Source organism: Hydra vulgaris, chromosome 13 (genome assembly GCF_038396675.1).
Source record: "Hydra vulgaris chromosome 13, alternate assembly HydraT2T_AEP".
NCBI classification, from domain to species: domain Eukaryota; kingdom Metazoa; phylum Cnidaria; class Hydrozoa; order Anthoathecata; family Hydridae; genus Hydra; species Hydra vulgaris.
This window is the reverse complement of record NC_088932.1, coordinates 44,967,522-44,987,500: the sequence shown is the minus strand read 5'-3', so window position 1 is coordinate 44,987,500 and position 19,979 is coordinate 44,967,522. Positions and strand designations below refer to the sequence as shown.

General features: G+C 29.0%; 1 protein-coding gene across 1 annotated transcript; it reads right to left on the bottom strand.

Moving 5' to 3' along the window:
• Nucleotides 1-15,795: 15,795 nt before the first annotated feature.
• On the bottom strand, nt 15,796-16,335 carry LOC136089925 (zinc finger MYM-type protein 5-like). The gene has a single exon (XM_065816025.1). It carries the CDS (start codon nt 16,333-16,335, stop codon nt 15,796-15,798), a length of 540 nt encoding a protein of 179 aa, XP_065672097.1.
• Between the last annotated feature and the right edge of the window lie 3,644 nt (nt 16,336-19,979).

The window sequence follows — 19,979 nt, the reverse complement described above, 5'->3', positions numbered from 1 at the left end:
TTTGTTGTGTTAAATCTATATTCATACACCTTTTTGTTATTTGAAGTTATTTTCTTTTTCTGTCTTCCGTTTTCTATATTCTTAGACAAATGGTTTCTTTTTGATAAGATCATTGTGCTCAGACATTTTGCACTAATTAATTAAGTAGTAATCAATAAAATCTGCAACAAGTTAAGTAAATCTCTGTAAATTTAAGTGTTTCTAAAAGTAATTTAACCGTAACAAAACTTCGTTATAACGCTATTTGAACAAGAAAACTTCTTATTTACGTTAACAGCTTAACACTTATTAATTAATGACCCCAATAAGTGTTACAAACTCAACACTGATTGGTTAATTACTCATGTGCTCTTCTCCAAATATTTATTTATGCATGATCACGTATCTTTGCAATGTTTTCTTTATGGATTTTAATACGATTTGTTTCCAAACAATGTGTAACACTGTAACAATTGTTACAATTAAATAAAAAAAGTAAATGTAAGATCCTATATTCAAGCTAAATATTATTCAAAGATGATACAGGGCGACATTTCTCTAATTCTTTTATCACAAAAAAAACTTCTAAACAAAGAAAACAACTTAACTGTTGATTAATAAACTCAATCTATAAGGATTGAGCTTAAAGATTTTATGGCAGCTTAAATGGTTAGAGTGTCAAATGAAATGTTGAAACCCGGACCTTTGTACAAAACGAGTTCAAAACCAGTCAATTCCAAGTCAGCGCTTGAGTAGTACGCAAAAAGTGTTGGTCACTAAATAAAGCTACTTTTGAGTTTGTCTTTATAAGTACTTGTTGCTAATCCACTATTAATCCAACACTATTTTCGAACATAAGGGCATTGTATAGCAAAGTATAGTTTGAAATTCAAAAAAAAAAAAAAAAAAAAAAAAAATATAAAACAAAAATATTATAGTTTAGTAACTTTTCTTTTCTTTAAGAAAAAAGATAGTAATTTTAAAGTAAAATTATGGAAACTTAAAATTATGCAAGTTAAATGAAAATTTTTCTTGTGTCACCAACATAACAATTTTCGCTAAATTTAGATAATGTGCAAATAAGTACGCCTGCAGCGCCACTTTACATCCGGTGCCTAAGGTCATTGCCCAACCGCACCCTTCTTAGAAATGTTTTATCTTTTTTTATAGATCTTCTAATATAAAAACGCTTAGGCGGAATGGTATTTTACTTTTTCTTCATTTCAAATGATAACAATCACCCTGCAACTGCTATCATTTAACGCAGTATTACCTGCCCCATGTCCAGCTGCCTTAAAAGATTTGCTTTTCTTAACAAAAGCTAGGAGAAATAAACTCTGGCTTAAAATAGCTTTCACTTAGGGCTCCTAACTGAAAAAAATGGCTAAAGATAGTGTCTTGATAAAAATACCCATCTCAGACAGACGTTAACTGCATATAGCTACTGTCTTGTAGAAGGGCTTTTGAGCAAAGACTTTAAAGCTAAGCAGAATAATTATGTTTACCAGAATTGCACTCCTTATCATCTATTATGGTGACGTAAATGTAAATTTATGTTACATGTTTATGATGCGCTGAATCTTATAGACTCTACTAATAGACTTTGCTAGTGCCTCAATGATAGTGTCTATGCAATTCATAACAACTGACCCTAGCTTGTGTTTAGTTTCGCTGAGATGATTCCAACCAAGCAAACATTTCTATAATTATTTTATCTTGTACTTCTTCTTCGAATTCACATCGTTACACTATTTACTACTACTCTGAAGCTTACTCGGATCTTTTTCGTTAATTTTTTTCGTGACGGTCCTCGGACTAATGTCTTTTGTCTCATAACTGATAAATGCGTTTCCTACTTCACCTTCGTGATCCAGGAAAGTTTGGAAGTTTTTATTTCTTCTCACTGGTTTCAAGTAAAGCCTTATTCTACTACATGGTTTTCACCTTTTTGAGCAGCAACAATATCTAACCATAATCATTCTTTTCACCTCTTTCACAAGCACAAATTTCATGAGAATAAACGCTTTTTTATTATTCTTTTAATTATTCTTATAAATCTTGTATCTTATCGCAGATGTTAGGCTCTAAAGACCTTTAGAAAACTTTCAACAGTGCCATTAACAAATGCAAATCGAAAATTCCATCTTGGATATGATCTTACTATCCTTACCCAGGATAAAGCAAAACTATTCGCTAAAAGCTTTTTGTCTATTTCAACTCTTGAATTTAATGGTCTGCCATTTTAGTTAAACTAGTAAATCTATGGTTAGACATGCAAACCACTCCGGTCTCTGGTATTATAGTTGTTGCTTAGTTAAACTCTAATGAGGTTTATGGTTCAGACAATATTGTCATAGTCTTACAAAAGCGTTCTCCTCAAATAATTTATTGGATTACTATTTAATAAATGCTTGACTAAATCTTGTTTTTCTGCCTACTTGAAAATTAAATCGATGCTCCAAATTTTAAAAAACTGTGGAGTACACTCTCACCCCTTCAACCAACGACCAACCAACTTCAACCAAGGTCCAACGTGACTTTTCTCTATTATAGTAAGGTCTTTGAGTCTTAAATCAATAAAATTCTAATACCCTATCTTTAAAATAATAACTTATTTGCTGAAAATAAATACTGTTTTTGATTTTATTGTTCTACGGCTGACTAGCTATCGGTTGAACATCATGAAATTCAGCATCTTTGAATTGTTAATTACTGAAAAACTACTTTTAATTTTTTGCACATTTTGAAACTGCGTTATTGTTTGAATATAATGTTAATAAGTATTGTTTATCTATTAGATTAAAATATTAGAGTAAACAAATATTAAATCGAAGAAAAGCTTTAAAAAATTTCCTTTAAAATCCTTCATTGTCACCAATTGGTATTTCAAAATTGAGCTGTGTTTCTCGATCATCAATTGGATTTCTTTTGCGGTGATATAAACAGACTCAATCAATTAAAAGAGAAGTTGGAAGTTGAAATAGAAAGGATTTAAAGATAAATATAAAGCAAAATCAATCATTCGCTCCATAGAGGCAAATCCATGTCAGTCGCAGAGAGATCTTGCGAGAACATTTAAATGCAGTCAAGCTTTGGCTGCATTTTAATTTTCATATATACATAGGAAATTCATATTTAGATTTTTTTTTTCAAATTTACATTTAAAAAGTACTGAGATCTCAAGAATATAAAGAAAACTCGAAAGCGATTAATTAATGGAGAAATTAAGGCAATTTGTCATTCAAAAAAGCTATAAACTTTATAAACTTTTAAACCGAGAAAACTTAAGCATAATTAAATAATAACGAGCAGCCGTGACGCAGTGGTTAAAGTTCTGGCTCAGAACTCAGGTCCCGGGTTCAACGCAGGCTTCAGCCCAATAAATGACATTGGTAAGGAAGGAGGCGTCAACTAGATAAATGCTCTCCCGCGGTGCTTTGTAATAAGACCGTAAGAACTTCTGGGAGCATCTAAAAAAAAAAAAATTGAAGACGATGAAGCCTTTTGCAAAAAAGACTTTTCACAATTGCCAAGGCAGCAATATTTTTATCAGTCGAAAGGTTGTTTGTTGTTTGTTGCAATTCAATTGCAACAAACAACAAACAATTGTTGTTGTAATTCAAGTATATTCAAACTGAAAAATTTGCTCCCAAGTTCCTTATCTGGCAAGCAATCTGCTTCTGTGGTTTAAAAAGAACACCATACATTACTCGTAAAACATAGAATGCAGAATTATATATAAAAGAATGCTTAAAAAAACTTAAACATTTTGGCCTGATTTGATTACAATTCATAACTCCAAGAAGTCTCTAGAATGGTATGAACAAAATGGCGTCGAATTTGTTCTTAAGGAAGCAAATCCCTCAAATTGTCCTGAGCAGCGATTTATTGAAAGTTATTGATAAATTATAAAAAGAACCTTAATAAAAAGCAAGAAATTAGCTACAATAAAAAAAAGATTTTAAGAAAAGATGGATAGCCACCTCAAAAAAAGTAACTCAAAGCAAGAAAAAATAATTCAATTAGCTTCTCTGTGTCAAAAAATTACAAAAATCTGTTAAGTAATTTTCGAGTAATTAACAATTAAAGGGAGCTGAACTTCATCGCGTTCAACCTATAATTGCTGCAACTGTAAGATTCTATCTTACAGTTGCAGCAATTATAGGTTGAGGTGGCGAAGCAAGGGCTACATTTAATTGCAAGGGTTGCATCTGCTAAAGTTGCTTTTTCTTATTGTGTTCTTTGTATTCTTTACCTCTACAAATTTCTTATTTATCTCTGTATGAAATACTTTTGTTATATTCGGACTGTTGTTTTGATGATGATCATTCTTTTATAGATAAGGTCCAAAAACCGATTGTATACACTTTTTTACCATCTCCCAATCTTGTGCAAGTCTCCTATTTTTGTAAGATTGCATATATTTTTCTCAAAAATACTTCATGGACTTTTGTTTCTGCGTGGTTTCAACACAGAATAGCCATGCGTAACAATAAAGTTAAACCATAGACAGTTAAAATTTATGAAATTATAAAAAATGGTTAAAATACAAGATATTTTATTTAATTAGTTTATCTGATGTTATTCTGTAACATTTTAATTGAAAAAAACTTGATGGAAATGGAAAAGAAAGAGGAAAAAACTGGTTAGAGTGGGTATGGGATGGAAAAATGAGTATACTCAATGGTTACGGACTGAGTTATTTCCCTAAAGTTGTTTTCTGATACCAACTATTTGCAACACCAAGGTTCTTTCAAATCTTTCTTTTTATTCAACGATACAATATAAAGATGTTCATGCAACATTTTCATCATTTAGTACGTCAGAGTCGCAATATTTTTTTTTTTTTTTTTTTTTAATTTTTATTTTAGGTGCCCCAAGAAGTCCTAACGGTCTTGTCACAGAGCACCGCAGAAGTGCATTTAACCAGGAAGTTCACGCCTCCTTCCTTACCGTGACGCGAAAATTTGTCCAGAGCTCGTTTCGAACCTGGATCTCCTGCTTTAAAGCAAGCGCTCTAACCACTGCGCCACGGTTTTTTTTTTTGATTACAGGGCATTTGTAACTTTTGTTTTGATTACAGGGCATTTTTTATTTGATTACAGGGCATTTGTAATTTTTGTTTCTTATAGATTATTTATAAATCAAATAAATATATGGACAAAAGTTGGTGGTAATATGGTCTATACAACGAAAAATTCGCAACATATTTATCTGGATATATGAATGATAGGTAACTCTTAGGCTCACTAACGTTTACGTTCCCATTACATAAAGTATCCTGCTTTCATAAATAGTTTTATCCCATTCCATAAACCAAGTAAAGCCAATAATTTTCTTCCTAAATTACCCAATCAATAAAATTATAATTAAAAGAGAATCATAATCTTTCTAGAAGAAATTTTATATAAAAAATTAATATGAAATTCTTATTTTAAATATTTGAAAGCTCTCTAAAATTTTTCGTGATATATATATATATATATATATATATATATATATATATATATATATATATATATATATATAACCAATCCATTTAATAAACTATGCATAATTAAAAACGATAAAAAACTATATTTTTTGTATATTAAATAATGTTTCTAATTAAATGTATTTTTTCAAAGTAGCATTATAGTTAAAGTAGCCGTGGCGCAGTGGTTAGACTGCTTGGTTTATAAACAAGAGATCCTGAGTTCGGAGCGAGCTCTGGGCATATTTAGCGCCATCGCACAGTGAGCCAGAGGTCAACTGCTACTCCACAGTCCACAATAATAAGACTATTAGGACTTCTTAGAGCATCTAAACAACTAATAAAAAAAAAATAAATACTAAAATTAGGAAAAAAGTTGATAACCACTTTTTTTATACTATTTTTAATCTAAAATAAAATTTCATTAAATGAGCTAATTATTAAAAGTTTCATTTTTTTTCTAGATATTTAGAAAATATTTGTTGGCGTATCAAGTTGAAAAAATTTTCAAATTTGTTTTAATATTGTATTATTAATTTTATTATTATAAGTAAAAATTATAAATTAAATTTTTTTTTTGTGTTTAACTGAATTAAAATTTTAGTCTTTTTATTTTCTTTTTCTTAATTTTAATTATACCGTCATTTAAGAAAAAATATAAAAAAGCATGCTAAATTAAAATTTTACAAACTTTTTCTTCTCAAATAATTTTTTTGTAATTAGTTCGTAAAAATTATTCTATGAAAAAAATGAAAATGTTTATATGCAACCTGCTTAAATAATTTTTAAGCAAAACAACAATTTGAAAAAATGCATACTTTTAAAATCTAAAATAAGCAAATTATCAAAATAAATGATCAAATTTAATCTTAGTAATATTAAGAATTACCAAATTAATTATATTTACAAAAAAAAAGTTATTAACTTTTGAAAATTAACCACTTTTTTAAAAAAATCAGTGAAGTTTTGAAATTCTCTAACTTTGGTCATACAAGGATAAACAACGAAGGAGACAATTAGCAGTAATATTGTGAAAAGTTATTAAGTGTAGTTAATAATGTAAAATTTACCAGTAACTTTACCTGTAAATTTACCAGTAAATTTTGACATTTTAAAAATGGATACGCACCATGATATTTTATATGAGAAAAATTTTACTCATAATTTCAAAATTAACTGACGGTTCTTTGAGTTTTAAAAAATGTCAAGCTTGTGATATTTTGTTTGGTGATAAAATTACAGCTCAACAACAATTATGGATGCGTTGCGAATCCTGTGACGAATGATTGTGTGGATATTGGAGTTCGACTATGGTCAACGGTATGTGCAAGAATAGCCAATAAATATACAAAGCTCATTTAAAGCAAACTAGTGTTTTAATAATTAATTGAAAAAACCTTTTGTAAATTAATTGAAAAATTATTTTTAATTTTATTAACCAGTGGTGTAGCAAATGTTATTATGACCAAAGTAATAAAATAGTTGAACAATTACCGTAAAAATTAAAAATACTACTACTTATATTTAAAAAGATCTTTTCTTAGTGCTCCTTCTTGTTTTCTTTGGTGCCCCTAAAGACTTTTTTTGCCGAGCCCTGGGCGAAGCCCTCCTTAGTTACTGGTATTACCCGAATTTATATCATAATTTTATAATAAAACAGCATTTAAAAATTAGTTTTCATTACTTGTGACGTTAAGTTTGTAATTCATTATTAGTATTTATATAGTGGCCGATCTTATGAGGTGGTATTAAAAGTTTGGTCAAAGTAGACGTTTTCATTTTAAACAAAATATTGAGTACAAGTTTTTATTTTTCATTTTTTTATTTTTACAATATCAATTATCAAAACAATTTTCTGTAAGTTTCAGGAAAAATAACTGAAATTTTTTTATTTATGCGTGATAAATAAATGTTCAAAGCTTAAGTGACCGAACTTAGGCGATTTTACGGTAATTAAAAATAATTATAAGTTCCGAAATAAACTTCATAACTCAGTATTATTTTTTGTTTTTCAATTTTCATGTATGATGTTAGATACACACATATGCTTCTTTATTTATATGTTTACATACACATACACACATTACATACACACATATGTTTCTTTATTTATACATGTAAATATATAAATACTTAAATTTCTTGTGCAATTGTTACGAATTGTTTGAGCACCATTTTTACAAACTTCAGAATATATATCACTAAGTTTCGTTTTAAATCTTTACAATGTAAAGGCGAATTTCCACTTACAAAAAATTTTCTGCTGAACGGAACGGAAAAGGAAATTATCCTTATCATTATAAAACAAAAAATGCCCAGGTCAATTTTTTTTTGTTACGTGATTAGATATTTTCTTTTCTGTTTTGCTCTTCTGGCAAAAGTTTTCAATATACTTTTCTGACCGAAATTTTTAATATCGTGTAATAAAAATACAGCTGCTTATCAGTTCTAATAAAAACTTTTTTAGCACTATTAACACTTCGACCGCAAGCAAACTGCACTTGTTATGCATTTAGTTATTTAATAATTTACATTATGTTAAACTAATCAAATCATGTTATACTAATCAAATAGTATAATACTAATCTACTATGAACAACTAAAACAAATCTGGACATGCTGTTGTTGTAAATCATTTTGTTTAATAACATAATTTTATAACAATCAACTATTTACATGCCATAATTAAATTTAAATATTTCAATTTTTTAGAGATGTTCCTCACAAATGAGGAAATGATCATAACTTCCAAGAACAATAACAATGCCTAAGGAATATACAGTATCTTTTAAACTATATTTAAATTCAATTTTAAGTATAAATGCAAACCTAATTCACATTACTAATGGAATTAGTTGTTGTAGTTACGGAAACAGAATTGCCATTATATCTTTTAGTAATACCTTGATGGTGGAAATTGATGTCCCAGTAAACGGCAATGGTAATTATTACTTTTATTCAAAACCATTAACACTTCAAAAATGGACAAAAATAACAATTAAACGGTATTTGAGTGATGCCAACTACTATTATACTGTTAAAATTGATGGAGAGACTTCCCACAACCAGGATACATAAGAAATGTGTTTATACAATGTCAAAGCATGAAAGTTTCATTTGATTTTTTATATTTTCTATATATTTTTTTAAATACATAAAGTTAGATACTAATTTAAACTAATTCTAATAATGACTTCAATTCAAATCTTAAGTAAAAGTATATTAGAAGTCAAACCTTTTTTATTTTATGTTGTTGCAGTTCTTATTTTGAAGTTAGAATGAACATTTTGTTTTTTGTATTTGCTTTTAATTGTTAATTACTTATTTTTGCGTTACGAAGCCTTGCATTTAATTTTAAATGTTTATTTGTTTTTTACTGATAATTGAAATGAACCTTTCTTCTGTTTAAAACATAACAGTACTCAAAAAGCACCGTCATCTTGGGTGACTATGAACGTATTTTTTACACTCTTTTAAACAAGTTTAAATACATTTCAACAATTACAAAACTAACGTACATTAAAGCCGAAAATTACCTAACAGTATCTTATACGTAACTACAACAGAATACACATGTTGCATATGAAGTTGATGATTTATGTGTCGAGCTCGTAATATTCATCTCGGTCATAAGTTAGGCAACATCACTTGCGGTGATATAGTTTGCTGCATTTGTTGCATTGAATCCACAATTTTGGAAATGAAAAAAAAAAGTTGGAACTACTTTTACCAGTTCTTCTTAAAAAAACCGCTCATTTGATTTATGACGCTGTAACCTTAAAAGCAAGATGCAAATGTAGTCTAGCAAGCGTTGCTGGCAGCGTTCTCTTTGGATTCTTACGGTGCATATGAGCTTTCCTCAAAGCAGAAACTATATGACGCAGATAGAGCTTATGTGATTTTGGCTGATTTAAAAAAGTTGACTTATATATAATGGTTGTGACTAAAACGAAATGAAGATAACAAAGTCTGACCTGTATTAGAATAGAGGGAAGTTAACAACTTTATTTATATAGAAGAGATGTAGGTATGTGAGTTCATATTTAAAAAAATTGGGAGAAGCAAGGTAGACAAACAAATATTATTTTAATTACACAAGGCTTATCTCTAGTTCAAAACTGAGAAATACCGTTAGCTTTTGCAACGAAATGCTCGAGAACAATGCATATCTAAAATTTATCTAGATTACTGTTTGTGTTTTCCTTAGAAATCAAGGAGGAATGTGATTTTTTTAGGTAAAATGTTGGAATATTCTATGATTTTAAACTTATGATATAAGTGGATTTTAGTTCTATAATTATTGGTAATATGTTTGTACGTTTAAAGTTTAACTGTTAATGTATTTATACGGGTTACTGTGGAAACTTTAAAATGTTTATGCGGATTTGACCGTACTCTTTCTATCATCACAAGTTAACCCATTTTTAGGCATCTAAAACATACTGCTTTCGGTTGCAAAAATTAACTCTCTCTTAAACTCTTTTAAAGTTTATGGTTCAAAAAACATTCTTGTCATAGTATTTTAATAATCTATGAACAATTTAAAAATCGCGTTGCTAGAAATTATTTTTTAAATCTCACCTTGAGTCTAACAACTTCCTGAAAACAAATTTGGATTCGGATTTCTAAATTACGATTTTTCTGCCAATTTATTACCCGTTATAAAAAAAAGGCTCTATTTTGCATTTGATGGAGAAATAAAGGGTTTTGCTTTTGATATAAATCAAAGGGTTTATTAAAACCTAAAATGCAAGACTTACTTAAAAGATGATTTATCTGATAAAATTTAGAAAATTATGTAATCGCTTATTAATCGTTTATCTTTAGAGACTTTAATCAGAAAATGAAAAAAATTAAAAAGAAACTTCCTTATTGATCATTTCATCATTCACTGTAGTATTGTTAGGATTTGCGCATGCGCATGGGAGATATTGAGATTTATGCGTTTTTTGGATAAAAACGTAACTTTTAGTACATCGCTTCCTTTTTACTTTACAAAGAAAATAGTTAGTCGTATGAAAAAAAAATTATTGTAAAAGCTCCAGTAACAATTAGTTTACTATATCCAGTCAGACTTTTTATTTAAAGCTGCCGTTTTTCAGAATCTATAGACTGTTTATTAAAAAAAAAGCTTTCGGGGTAAGTTGACAAATTTTTCACGGGGTAAGTTGACTCAGCATTTATTATGGAAAAAAATAAATATTTTTATAAAATTATTATTATTTTTTTTTAATTTTTAACAATATTGAAAAAATTTATGTTTTAAAAAAAATTAAAAAAAAATTATTTTTTGTTTTTTTTTCACAGATAAAAAGTGTGCTCCTGTTTGGCTTTAACGGACGAATATTTGGTACCAACTAAAAGTAATATTAAATTTTGGGATAAAATTGTTGCAAAAATTAATAGTAAATAAATTTCTATCAATTTTGCACTTAATGGTGCATTAATAATTATTTTTATAGTTTGTGCCAATCATTTTTATAGTTTACCCCGTGGTGGGGTAAGTTGGCGCAAATTTTTTTTTTTTTTGAGAGCCCGGAAAGGCTTAAAGAATTTTTTTTTGTAAATAAATGTAAATTTTATAAGTTACCCTAATCCATACTCTTTTAGACTACACTTTAATATTTTTAAAAAAATGTACTGTTAGGGCAACAGAGCTCATAGAGTAAAAACCGAGCCAACTAGCCCCGGTCTCCCCTACTTGCAAATTAGTAAAAATTATTTGTGAAATCTAAAAGAGGAGTGAGTGCTTCAAACCATGCCTTGGCATCCTCAGAGCCCTGATTTGAATATAAGTGAACATGTTTGGGACTGCTTAGACAAAAAGAAGATGGAAAGGTTGCTTAACAAAGAATGTAAATGAGCTTCGGAATGATCTAAAAGAAGAATGGTATAATATCCCCATCACATTTATTGAAAATCTGTATAAAAGTATAAATAAAAGACTCCAAGATGTTATTGTAAATAAAGGTGGTCACACTAAATATTAATTACGTCTCAATTTATAGTTATAAATTTAAATGTTTTTAATAAAGCTTGTATTATATTACACAATTTAATATTTACCTATATTTTTCTTTTAATTTCATTTTGTTTGACATTTTATCTTGAATATACTAAAATTCTCTTAGGTGCTACTTTTTTTGCACAGTACTGTATATATATATATATATATATATATATATATATATATATATATATATATATATATATATATATATATATATATATATATATATATATATATATATATATATATATATTTTATATATATATATATATATATATATATATATATATATATATATATATATATATATATATATATATATATATATGTATATATATATATATATATGTGTGTGTGTATAATATATATATATATATATATATATATATATATATATATATATATATATATATATATATATATATATATATATCTATATATATACATATACAAAAAAGTGGCAAGCACCCGGAGAAGAAGTTAAGCAAGAGAAATTCATAGATGAAAATTAGCATTCAAAAAGTTGTCAAACATCAACTCGGATTTTAAGTCGACTTGCTAAAGCAAAGGTTCGGCAGCGCAAACAACGGAAATACCGCTTGATGTTTCTTTGAAACATTTAATCATCGTCCTTATTTTTTTTATTTTTTTTTTATTTTTTTTTTTTTAGGTGCCCCAAGAAGTCCTGACGGTCTTGTCACAGAGCACCGCGGAAGTGCATTTAACCAGGAAGTTCACGCCTCCTTCCTTACCGTGACGCGAAAATATGTCCAGAGATTGTTTCGAACCTGGATCTCCTGCTTATAAAGCAAGCGTTCTAACCACTGCGCCACGGCCGCACAATTTGATAACATGTCCTCTTGGTGCCCTATGGCAGAAGATTATGAATATTCCGATGCAAATGCCCAGGAAACGGAATTCAAAGATAATAAAAATTTCAGCGAAGAGGCGGTTGAATATAACTGAAATAAAATGTTTTTTGTATATTTAACACCATTTTCTATCATTCGATCCATTTTTAAACATTAAAGCTTGTATTAAAAGTTTTTTAATTTTTAAAAATATTTTTTTTCAAATCCTTTGATGCTTTAATAAAACCTGTTTAAATTTGTTCTTTTTTTTTTTTTTTTTTGCAAACTTTTAATCATTAACATCAAAACTTATTTGCCCGAAAATTTCAGGAAAATCGAGCAACGCTTTAATATTTTGACTAGCTATTTCAATATTATGATCCACATGGCGACAGTACAACTAAATAAACTAGTTCTTTAAGTCGTACAACCTTTAGCTTTAATCTTACCCAAAAATTAACCAAGGAACAGCTTTTATTTATAAATTTGTTTACATAATACGGGTGAGGGGAAAGAATTGTGACGTGGGAGATGTGAAACATCCCAAGTCTCAAAAATGGCACGGTTTCAAAATAAAAAAGTATGACAAGGGTTTTAAAAAACCTTACCATGTTTATTTCTTTTTTTAAAAAGTATGAAATTAACATCTTTCGACTTTTAGAAATTAAAATGTCTTTTTACATCTTTAGATTTACAGATTTATGAAATTAATTACATAAACACATGACATAAGTAACTCTAACATAAATGAAATCTGTATGACATTTCTACCGGTATTTTTCGAATTTAAAGGCTATCGTAAAGTTTCAACCCTCTCTTTTAGACTATATTTATTTAAAAAGCAAATAACTTATTAAAAAAAAAATTAAAAGTACTAATAAATTTACTATAATAATTTGAATTACAATATTGTAAAAAATGTTGAAATGGCAAGAGTTATTAATGTGAAAATTAATGATATGTCATTTCGGTTTTTAAAAAAGATAACATTATAGAATTCCTGAATCAATTATAACAGCAGAAACTCTACCTAATAACGAATTATAGGGCATTAATCCGTTAGGTAAAGTTGCATTATATAATATTACACAAAAGTTGCATTATATAATATTACATAAAAGTTGACTTTTTACTTATGAGTTTTTATTAGGGCACTGTAAAAAGCAAAGCAGTATGCAATTGCAGGTTAAAAAAAAAGTTCAAAATTTATAAATCAAAAGTAAAAAATCTTATTTTTTTAAATAAACGTTATGATCACACAGTAAAATACAACACAATACAAAAAACAGCAAAATAAAAAGTTAAAGAGAAAATCACAAGTAAAACTATTGTACTTTTTTGACCTTTTTATGAAACTAAAATAAATGTCTTTTTTTTATAAAAAGCCACTCCGCAAAATCTACTTTTTTAAAAATTTATTTACAAACTTAGAAGCGTTTTTTAAAGTCTTTTTAGAGTTTATTTGTAAAACATTTTACCGAGCAATGGTTTTTTGGATCTTTTCACAACTTTCCTGTAGGATTATTACTTTATCGAGCAAGGTAAAATCAATCAATTACACAAAGCAAATATTATTAAAAAAATGGAAAATGAGAAAATTGAGACGACTTTCAGTAAACACACAGAGCTAATTTAGTTTTTGGTTTTATCAAAGACTCTACGAAGAAAATCTTGCATTCTTTTTGTTTTGTTTATAAACTAAATTTGGTGTTGCATAATGTCAGGGCCGTACCGAGCCAATTTTGCGCTTCGGGCAAGAAAAGAAAATTGCGCCCCCTCTTCCCCTCCCTTCCCCCTCCCCCTCCTTAAAAAAAAAGAAAAAAAGAAAATTAAACGAAAAAAATGATTTATTGATCACAAAATTTATCACATCAAGTTATAAGTAAAATTTGTCATTAAGGTTGCACAAACTTTAGTTCAATGCCACTTTTCTGGCTTTTCTTGAGGCAAATCACTAATGACATCATCAAAATCAATGTTGTTTGCCACTTCATTTTCAATTGAAATTATAGCCAAACTAGACAAACGTTCTTGGCCCATTGTTGACCTCATATAGTGTTTTATGAGCTTAAGTATACTAAAACTTCTCTCACACGTAGCTACTGTGACTGGTATGGTGAGGAAGATGCGAATAGCAATTGTTGTGTTGGGATAAGCATTGGTCAAAGAATATTTATGAGTGAGCTGCAAAATGTCGATCGGTCTAGATTTTTTAAAGTTGTCTATCATTGCGGCAGCTTGATATTTAAAGCTTGATATTTAAAGCTTGCTATTTCTGACTGGAAATCGGAAAAATCTTTGCCTTGTAAATTTGAGATAAATTTGCAGCTTTTTTCTTGAGTTCATCCACTGAACTTTTAGAGAGTGAATGCCCACTGGGGAAGTCAAAATCAGAGGATACAGCAGGATACAGCTTCAAACCGCCACTCAATTTGTGTAACAATGCTGTCAAACACAAGGTTGCACTGAGATCCGAATTCTGTTTCTGCTTTGAGAAGGTGAGAGTCATCTTCAGCTTCATAAAGTGCCATCCGCTTCACTTTGCGCTTCCTCTCGATTGGAAAGCCACCATCAATTCCGCTCTGGTTAGCTTTTTCTGTGGCATCTTTGATAATGTTGTCCACCCCAACATCTTAAAAATTCTAAATGGAAGCCTTCAATCATTTCATTTTTTTTGAGGCAATGTCAATTGAAATGGTTTTTGACTGAAGCAGTTTGTTTTCCCGGTCAATTAGAGAAAGAATTTGACACCAGAAATCCAACAAACACAAAAAACTGAAATCAATTTGAATGAGAAGTTCTTTTGCACTGCTAACTGTGACAGCATTTGTCATGGGATTGTGGATAATGGATTCCAAAACTTGAAGAACATCTTTGATTTGTCTGTGCAATGGTGTAATTGCTTCTTTTTTGCTAGACCATCTTGTGTCACTATTTCCCTTTAATGAGATGGTCAACGTTTTCATCAGTTTTTCCCATCTTGACGTGAAGCTTGAAAAAAAGTTAAAGATGGCTTGAACCTTTCCAAAAAACGTAATCATGAGTGGGGAAACCTCAGCAGCATGAACACCATCAAAATTTAAAGTGTGAGCTGCGCATGGAACAAATCTTGCTGACTCATTAAGAGAATGGATGTGAGCTTTGACGCCATTTTATTTTCCAGTCATATTGGCTCCATTGTCATGGCCTTGACCTCTGCAATCGGAAATGCTTACACCATCCTTCTCCAATTTTTCAGTTATCTCTGTTGCAAGACCTTTTTCGGTTTTTTGGTGAGATTCAATGAAGTCCACAAAGCTTTCCTTAATTGTGCAGGTTTCATCACTGATGCGGACATACCTGATGATCTGAGTCATCGGCTCTTTGTGGGAGACATCTAGAGTGCAGTCAAACAGAACAGAGTAGTATTTAGCTTCTTTGATGTTTGACAAAATTTCTTTCCTGACTTTCTGCCCAAGTAACTCAATCAGCTCATTTTGAATTCAAGGAGAAAAGTAGGATGTTGTAGTTTTTTTTGCTTTAACGGACGCAATGTGTTCAGCCACTAAAGGATAATAATTGCTAATCAACTCAATTAAGCTCAGAAAAATGCCACTGTTTTGTTGACCGATGTCTTCTGTTGTTCCTCGAAGGGCAAGATTGTTCTTGGCACAGAACAAAATTGCATCAACAATCACTTTTAAGATATCTCTCCGCTTTTTCATCTCTCCACTAATAACTCTCAACAGATTAAAATTCAGGGTCTTTCCTTCCTTGAGGTTTTTTTCAAGAGTTTTCCGATCAGAATAGCATCTTTGGTGTTCATTGTTGTTTTCATGCTCAGGAATTCTTGGGTTTAGTTTTTTCCATTCACAAAACCTTATAGAAATTTCTGAGAAATTGTTGGTTTTTGTTGTTAAAAATAACAAACAGCAAAAACAAAATAAAGAATCTTTTTTATTGCTGTACTGCAGCCAAGTGCGAACAAATTTTTTACCATTGAGATGAATTTTTTCATACCATTTTGAGCTGAAGTGTCGCATTCTGTTGTCAAAATCACACAGCGTGTTTGGGAAAAATTCTCTTCTGTCTTGCTCTGGCCATTGCTCAATCAAAAAGCATCTTGTTTTGTCCGTTATTTTAGGCCATATTGCTGGACCCTTATGTTGAAAATTTTCTTCCAAGGCTACTGGAATTTCTTAGATTTCTGAATGAAGTTCATCCTCGTCCATTTCAGCTGGGCCTGAAAGCTAGGCATTTTCATCTTTCCTGGTTGGTTCAAAATCAGTTGTGCAAAATTCTTCTTGACTTAGGCTGATGAAAATCTCCTCTTCAATTAATTCCAAATGATGATCTGAATTTAATTAAAGTCAATTATAGGATCTGTTGAATTGTCATTAATTTTAATACAAATATCCTCTGAAATAATTTGTTTCTCGACTGAGTTTGTTACCAACCACTTTTTGAAACAGTTTTGTAGTTTCTCGTCACTTTCTTGGCGCTGTTTTCTTTTCTTCTTAAATTCAGCACCAGATAACTTTTGGGTTCGACTCATAATAGAATTATAATGCTCAAAAGTTATCAAAGGTATATTAATATTATAGGGCGCTTTTTTATTCAATATATGAGCTTTAATATTTAAGAGTTTTTGTCAAGAGGCGGAATTTTAATTAATTTTCTTATCAACAGTAGCGACGCAGTAAAAATTAGTTTCATAAACTGATTATTGTTTTTTTTATTAAAGTTTGCGCCCTCACAATTTTGACGCCTCAGGCCGCGGCCCGGCCGGCCCCGCCCTTGGTACGGCTTTGCATAATGTATAGATGATTACTTAACATACATGCTTGGTATAGATATAATTAATTTTTTATATCCATACTTCTATTGCATCATTTATAAATATTCTTACTTTATTTCTAAATTTAAAAGCGCATTAATGAGTACGTTTGATAAACAATATTACGTCTTTTTGTCTAATTCTTGTTTCAAAAGCAGCATTGAGTATACATTGACAGATACGATTAACATGTTTGAAAACATGCTACATTTTTTCATCGGCTCTTCGCTTTGCAATAAAAAATGATTTTATTATATTGATAATAAAAGATGATTGTATAATATAGGTAATAAAATATGTTTGTGTTATATATATAATGAAATATAATTGTGTTATATTGTATTAAAAGTTGCTTTTGACAAAACGTATTAAAAGGTAAACTCTGATTGGTTTGTGTTCAAACCATTATTTAAACTTGGCTTAATTTTTTGTTTCGCTGAAGATCATTACTATTATCATCAAGTTCCGTTGTCTTTCTAATTTAGTGCACAGTTAGAAAAATAATCCCCTTATTTACGGGAGCATGGCAACTTTGTAAATTTATTTGAAATACTTTATGTCCCTTAATAACAGGTTTTGTTAACACACATTTCAATTGCGATTGAAATTTTTTTCCAAATGATTCACCTTATGGTAAGCTGCAAATACTTGCTTCAATTTTTGTGAGTGTTTTGCAAAGTTAAACTTACCTACAGAATTGAATAAAATTTAAAGTTTTTAAAAATAAAATATATTAAATAAACATTGAAAAATAAGAAAAACGATATCTTTATGATATAAATATAGAGAAATGTATTATTATTATTATTATCATGTAATAGAAAAGTTTGATTATATCATTGAAAGCAGGTGTTTTCATTAAAAACTTGTGTGTTATACTTTTGTAACAGTCATACAATAATTATCTTAAATTAAAAACTCACTTTGCAATGACATCGCAAATGGAGGAAGAGTTTGTTTGACGGTAAAAAGTAAAAAAAAAAGTCTTATGAAGAAAAAAAATAAATAAAAAACATTTTAGAAAAAAAAAGTGTATAAACAAGAATAGAGGTTTTAAATAAATAAAAATAAAAAACAAGAAAATAAACAAAACAAAAAAAACAAAGTTAGAACAAAAAAAGTCTTCGAAAATGGAATTTAATAAAAAAGAACTTTTTTATTAAATTCCATTTTCGAAAATTTTTTTCTACTACTAATTCTTTATGGAAAGAAAAGAAAAAGAACAATTTTGATTAATTTTGTACATTGTTTAAATGTTGTGTATTTATGTATATAGAAAATGTTGAATGTATTTATTTTTTTGCATTTTTCTCTGTCAATTTAGTTGTTGTTGCTTTTTCTATATCTTATACTTACTTTTTTTAACTAATCTATGTAATGCGTATACTTTAATATTGTATGTATTAGTGTATGTATATATTTTTTTAGCTTAAATTTGCCTTTATTTTGCTTTTTTACGAAATTTTTTACGAAATTATTTTTCTACCAAAATTTTTTTCTCCTACTTTATCATTCTGAACTTATATCATTAAAAATTTTGTTTTCTCTTACATTTTTTTCTCACTAATCTTATCTTCATCTCATCTCTCTTTTTTTTTCATTTTTCTTAGCCTTTCTCCTTTAATATTTTTTGTTCTGATTATTGTTCCAATTTCTTTTTTTTTTATTACTTGTATTAATGTAGTTTATTTTCTTTACTATTTTCTTGTCGTAAAATTTTTTTGTTTTATTTGTTTATTTTATTGAGGTGTCACTCCACTGACTAGTTTTTAACTATTTGAGAGAAACCGAAACTAACTTTGTAAATTATAATTAAATTTGTAATTTTTGATTTTATGGTTAAATAAAAGGATTAAAAAAATAAATATATATTGAAGACAACAGGTTAAAGAAATAAATGGTAATGTTTGTTTTCTCCATTTTCTTTAATTTCTCAAGGTTATTTAAAAATTATAACGTTTGCTTTTTTTATAACTTTTAGTGAGATTTTATTCTATATTACTTACTGTAGTTTTGCTCATTGATTACTTAGTGGACCAGTAATCTGCCGCTAAAAGTATATATACTTTTACGCCATAGCCACTGACTAGTCATTGTTAACATGCCAAAAAGTTTTCGGCTCACTATTTATAGCAAAACTCCTGTGAACCGCTAAAAAAAGCCTATATGGTCCACTGCCAGTTCACTAAAACAATGTTTGCTGGGAACTGTATTCCAGTCTAGTAAAGAAAGTCTTTTTATTTTTTTAACTAAATAGCCTGAATACAAACATGAACATTTTTTCAACTTTCCTTTTAGACATATTCTAAGTGGACATATGTTTTATGTAAATATGTCAGTTTTGCAATTTCAGATTTCAAAGTAACTTCCCAGCAAACATTCTTTAGAAGAATATTAGTAGACCGATATATACAATTTTTAGGGGTTTATTTGAGTTTTTCGGGGTTTATTTTTATTTTAAACAATTTTTAGGGGTTTATTTGAGTTGCTTCGTGTAGCATTAGTGGCAGCTGCGAAAAAAAATTATTGGCTAGACATTTGGAACGGCTGCCACTAATGATCCACGTGGCAACCGATGAGCAAAACTCAAATGAACCGTTCAAAATTGTCTATATAGGTCCACTTAAAATCCATTAAAACACTGTTTACTTTGTTAGATGTAAAATAAATCTTCAAGAACTATAATTATCATCACAATTACCTTCCTACTAATAACCTGTAATCCAGTGCAACGTACATCTTTCTGCAAGTGCTTGACATTTCCTGATGATTTTTATTTTTCAAGAATTAAAGAACTCTTTTTTTCTTTTGCGAGAGTTTTTGAGAATCTTGAGAGCATAAAATATTACA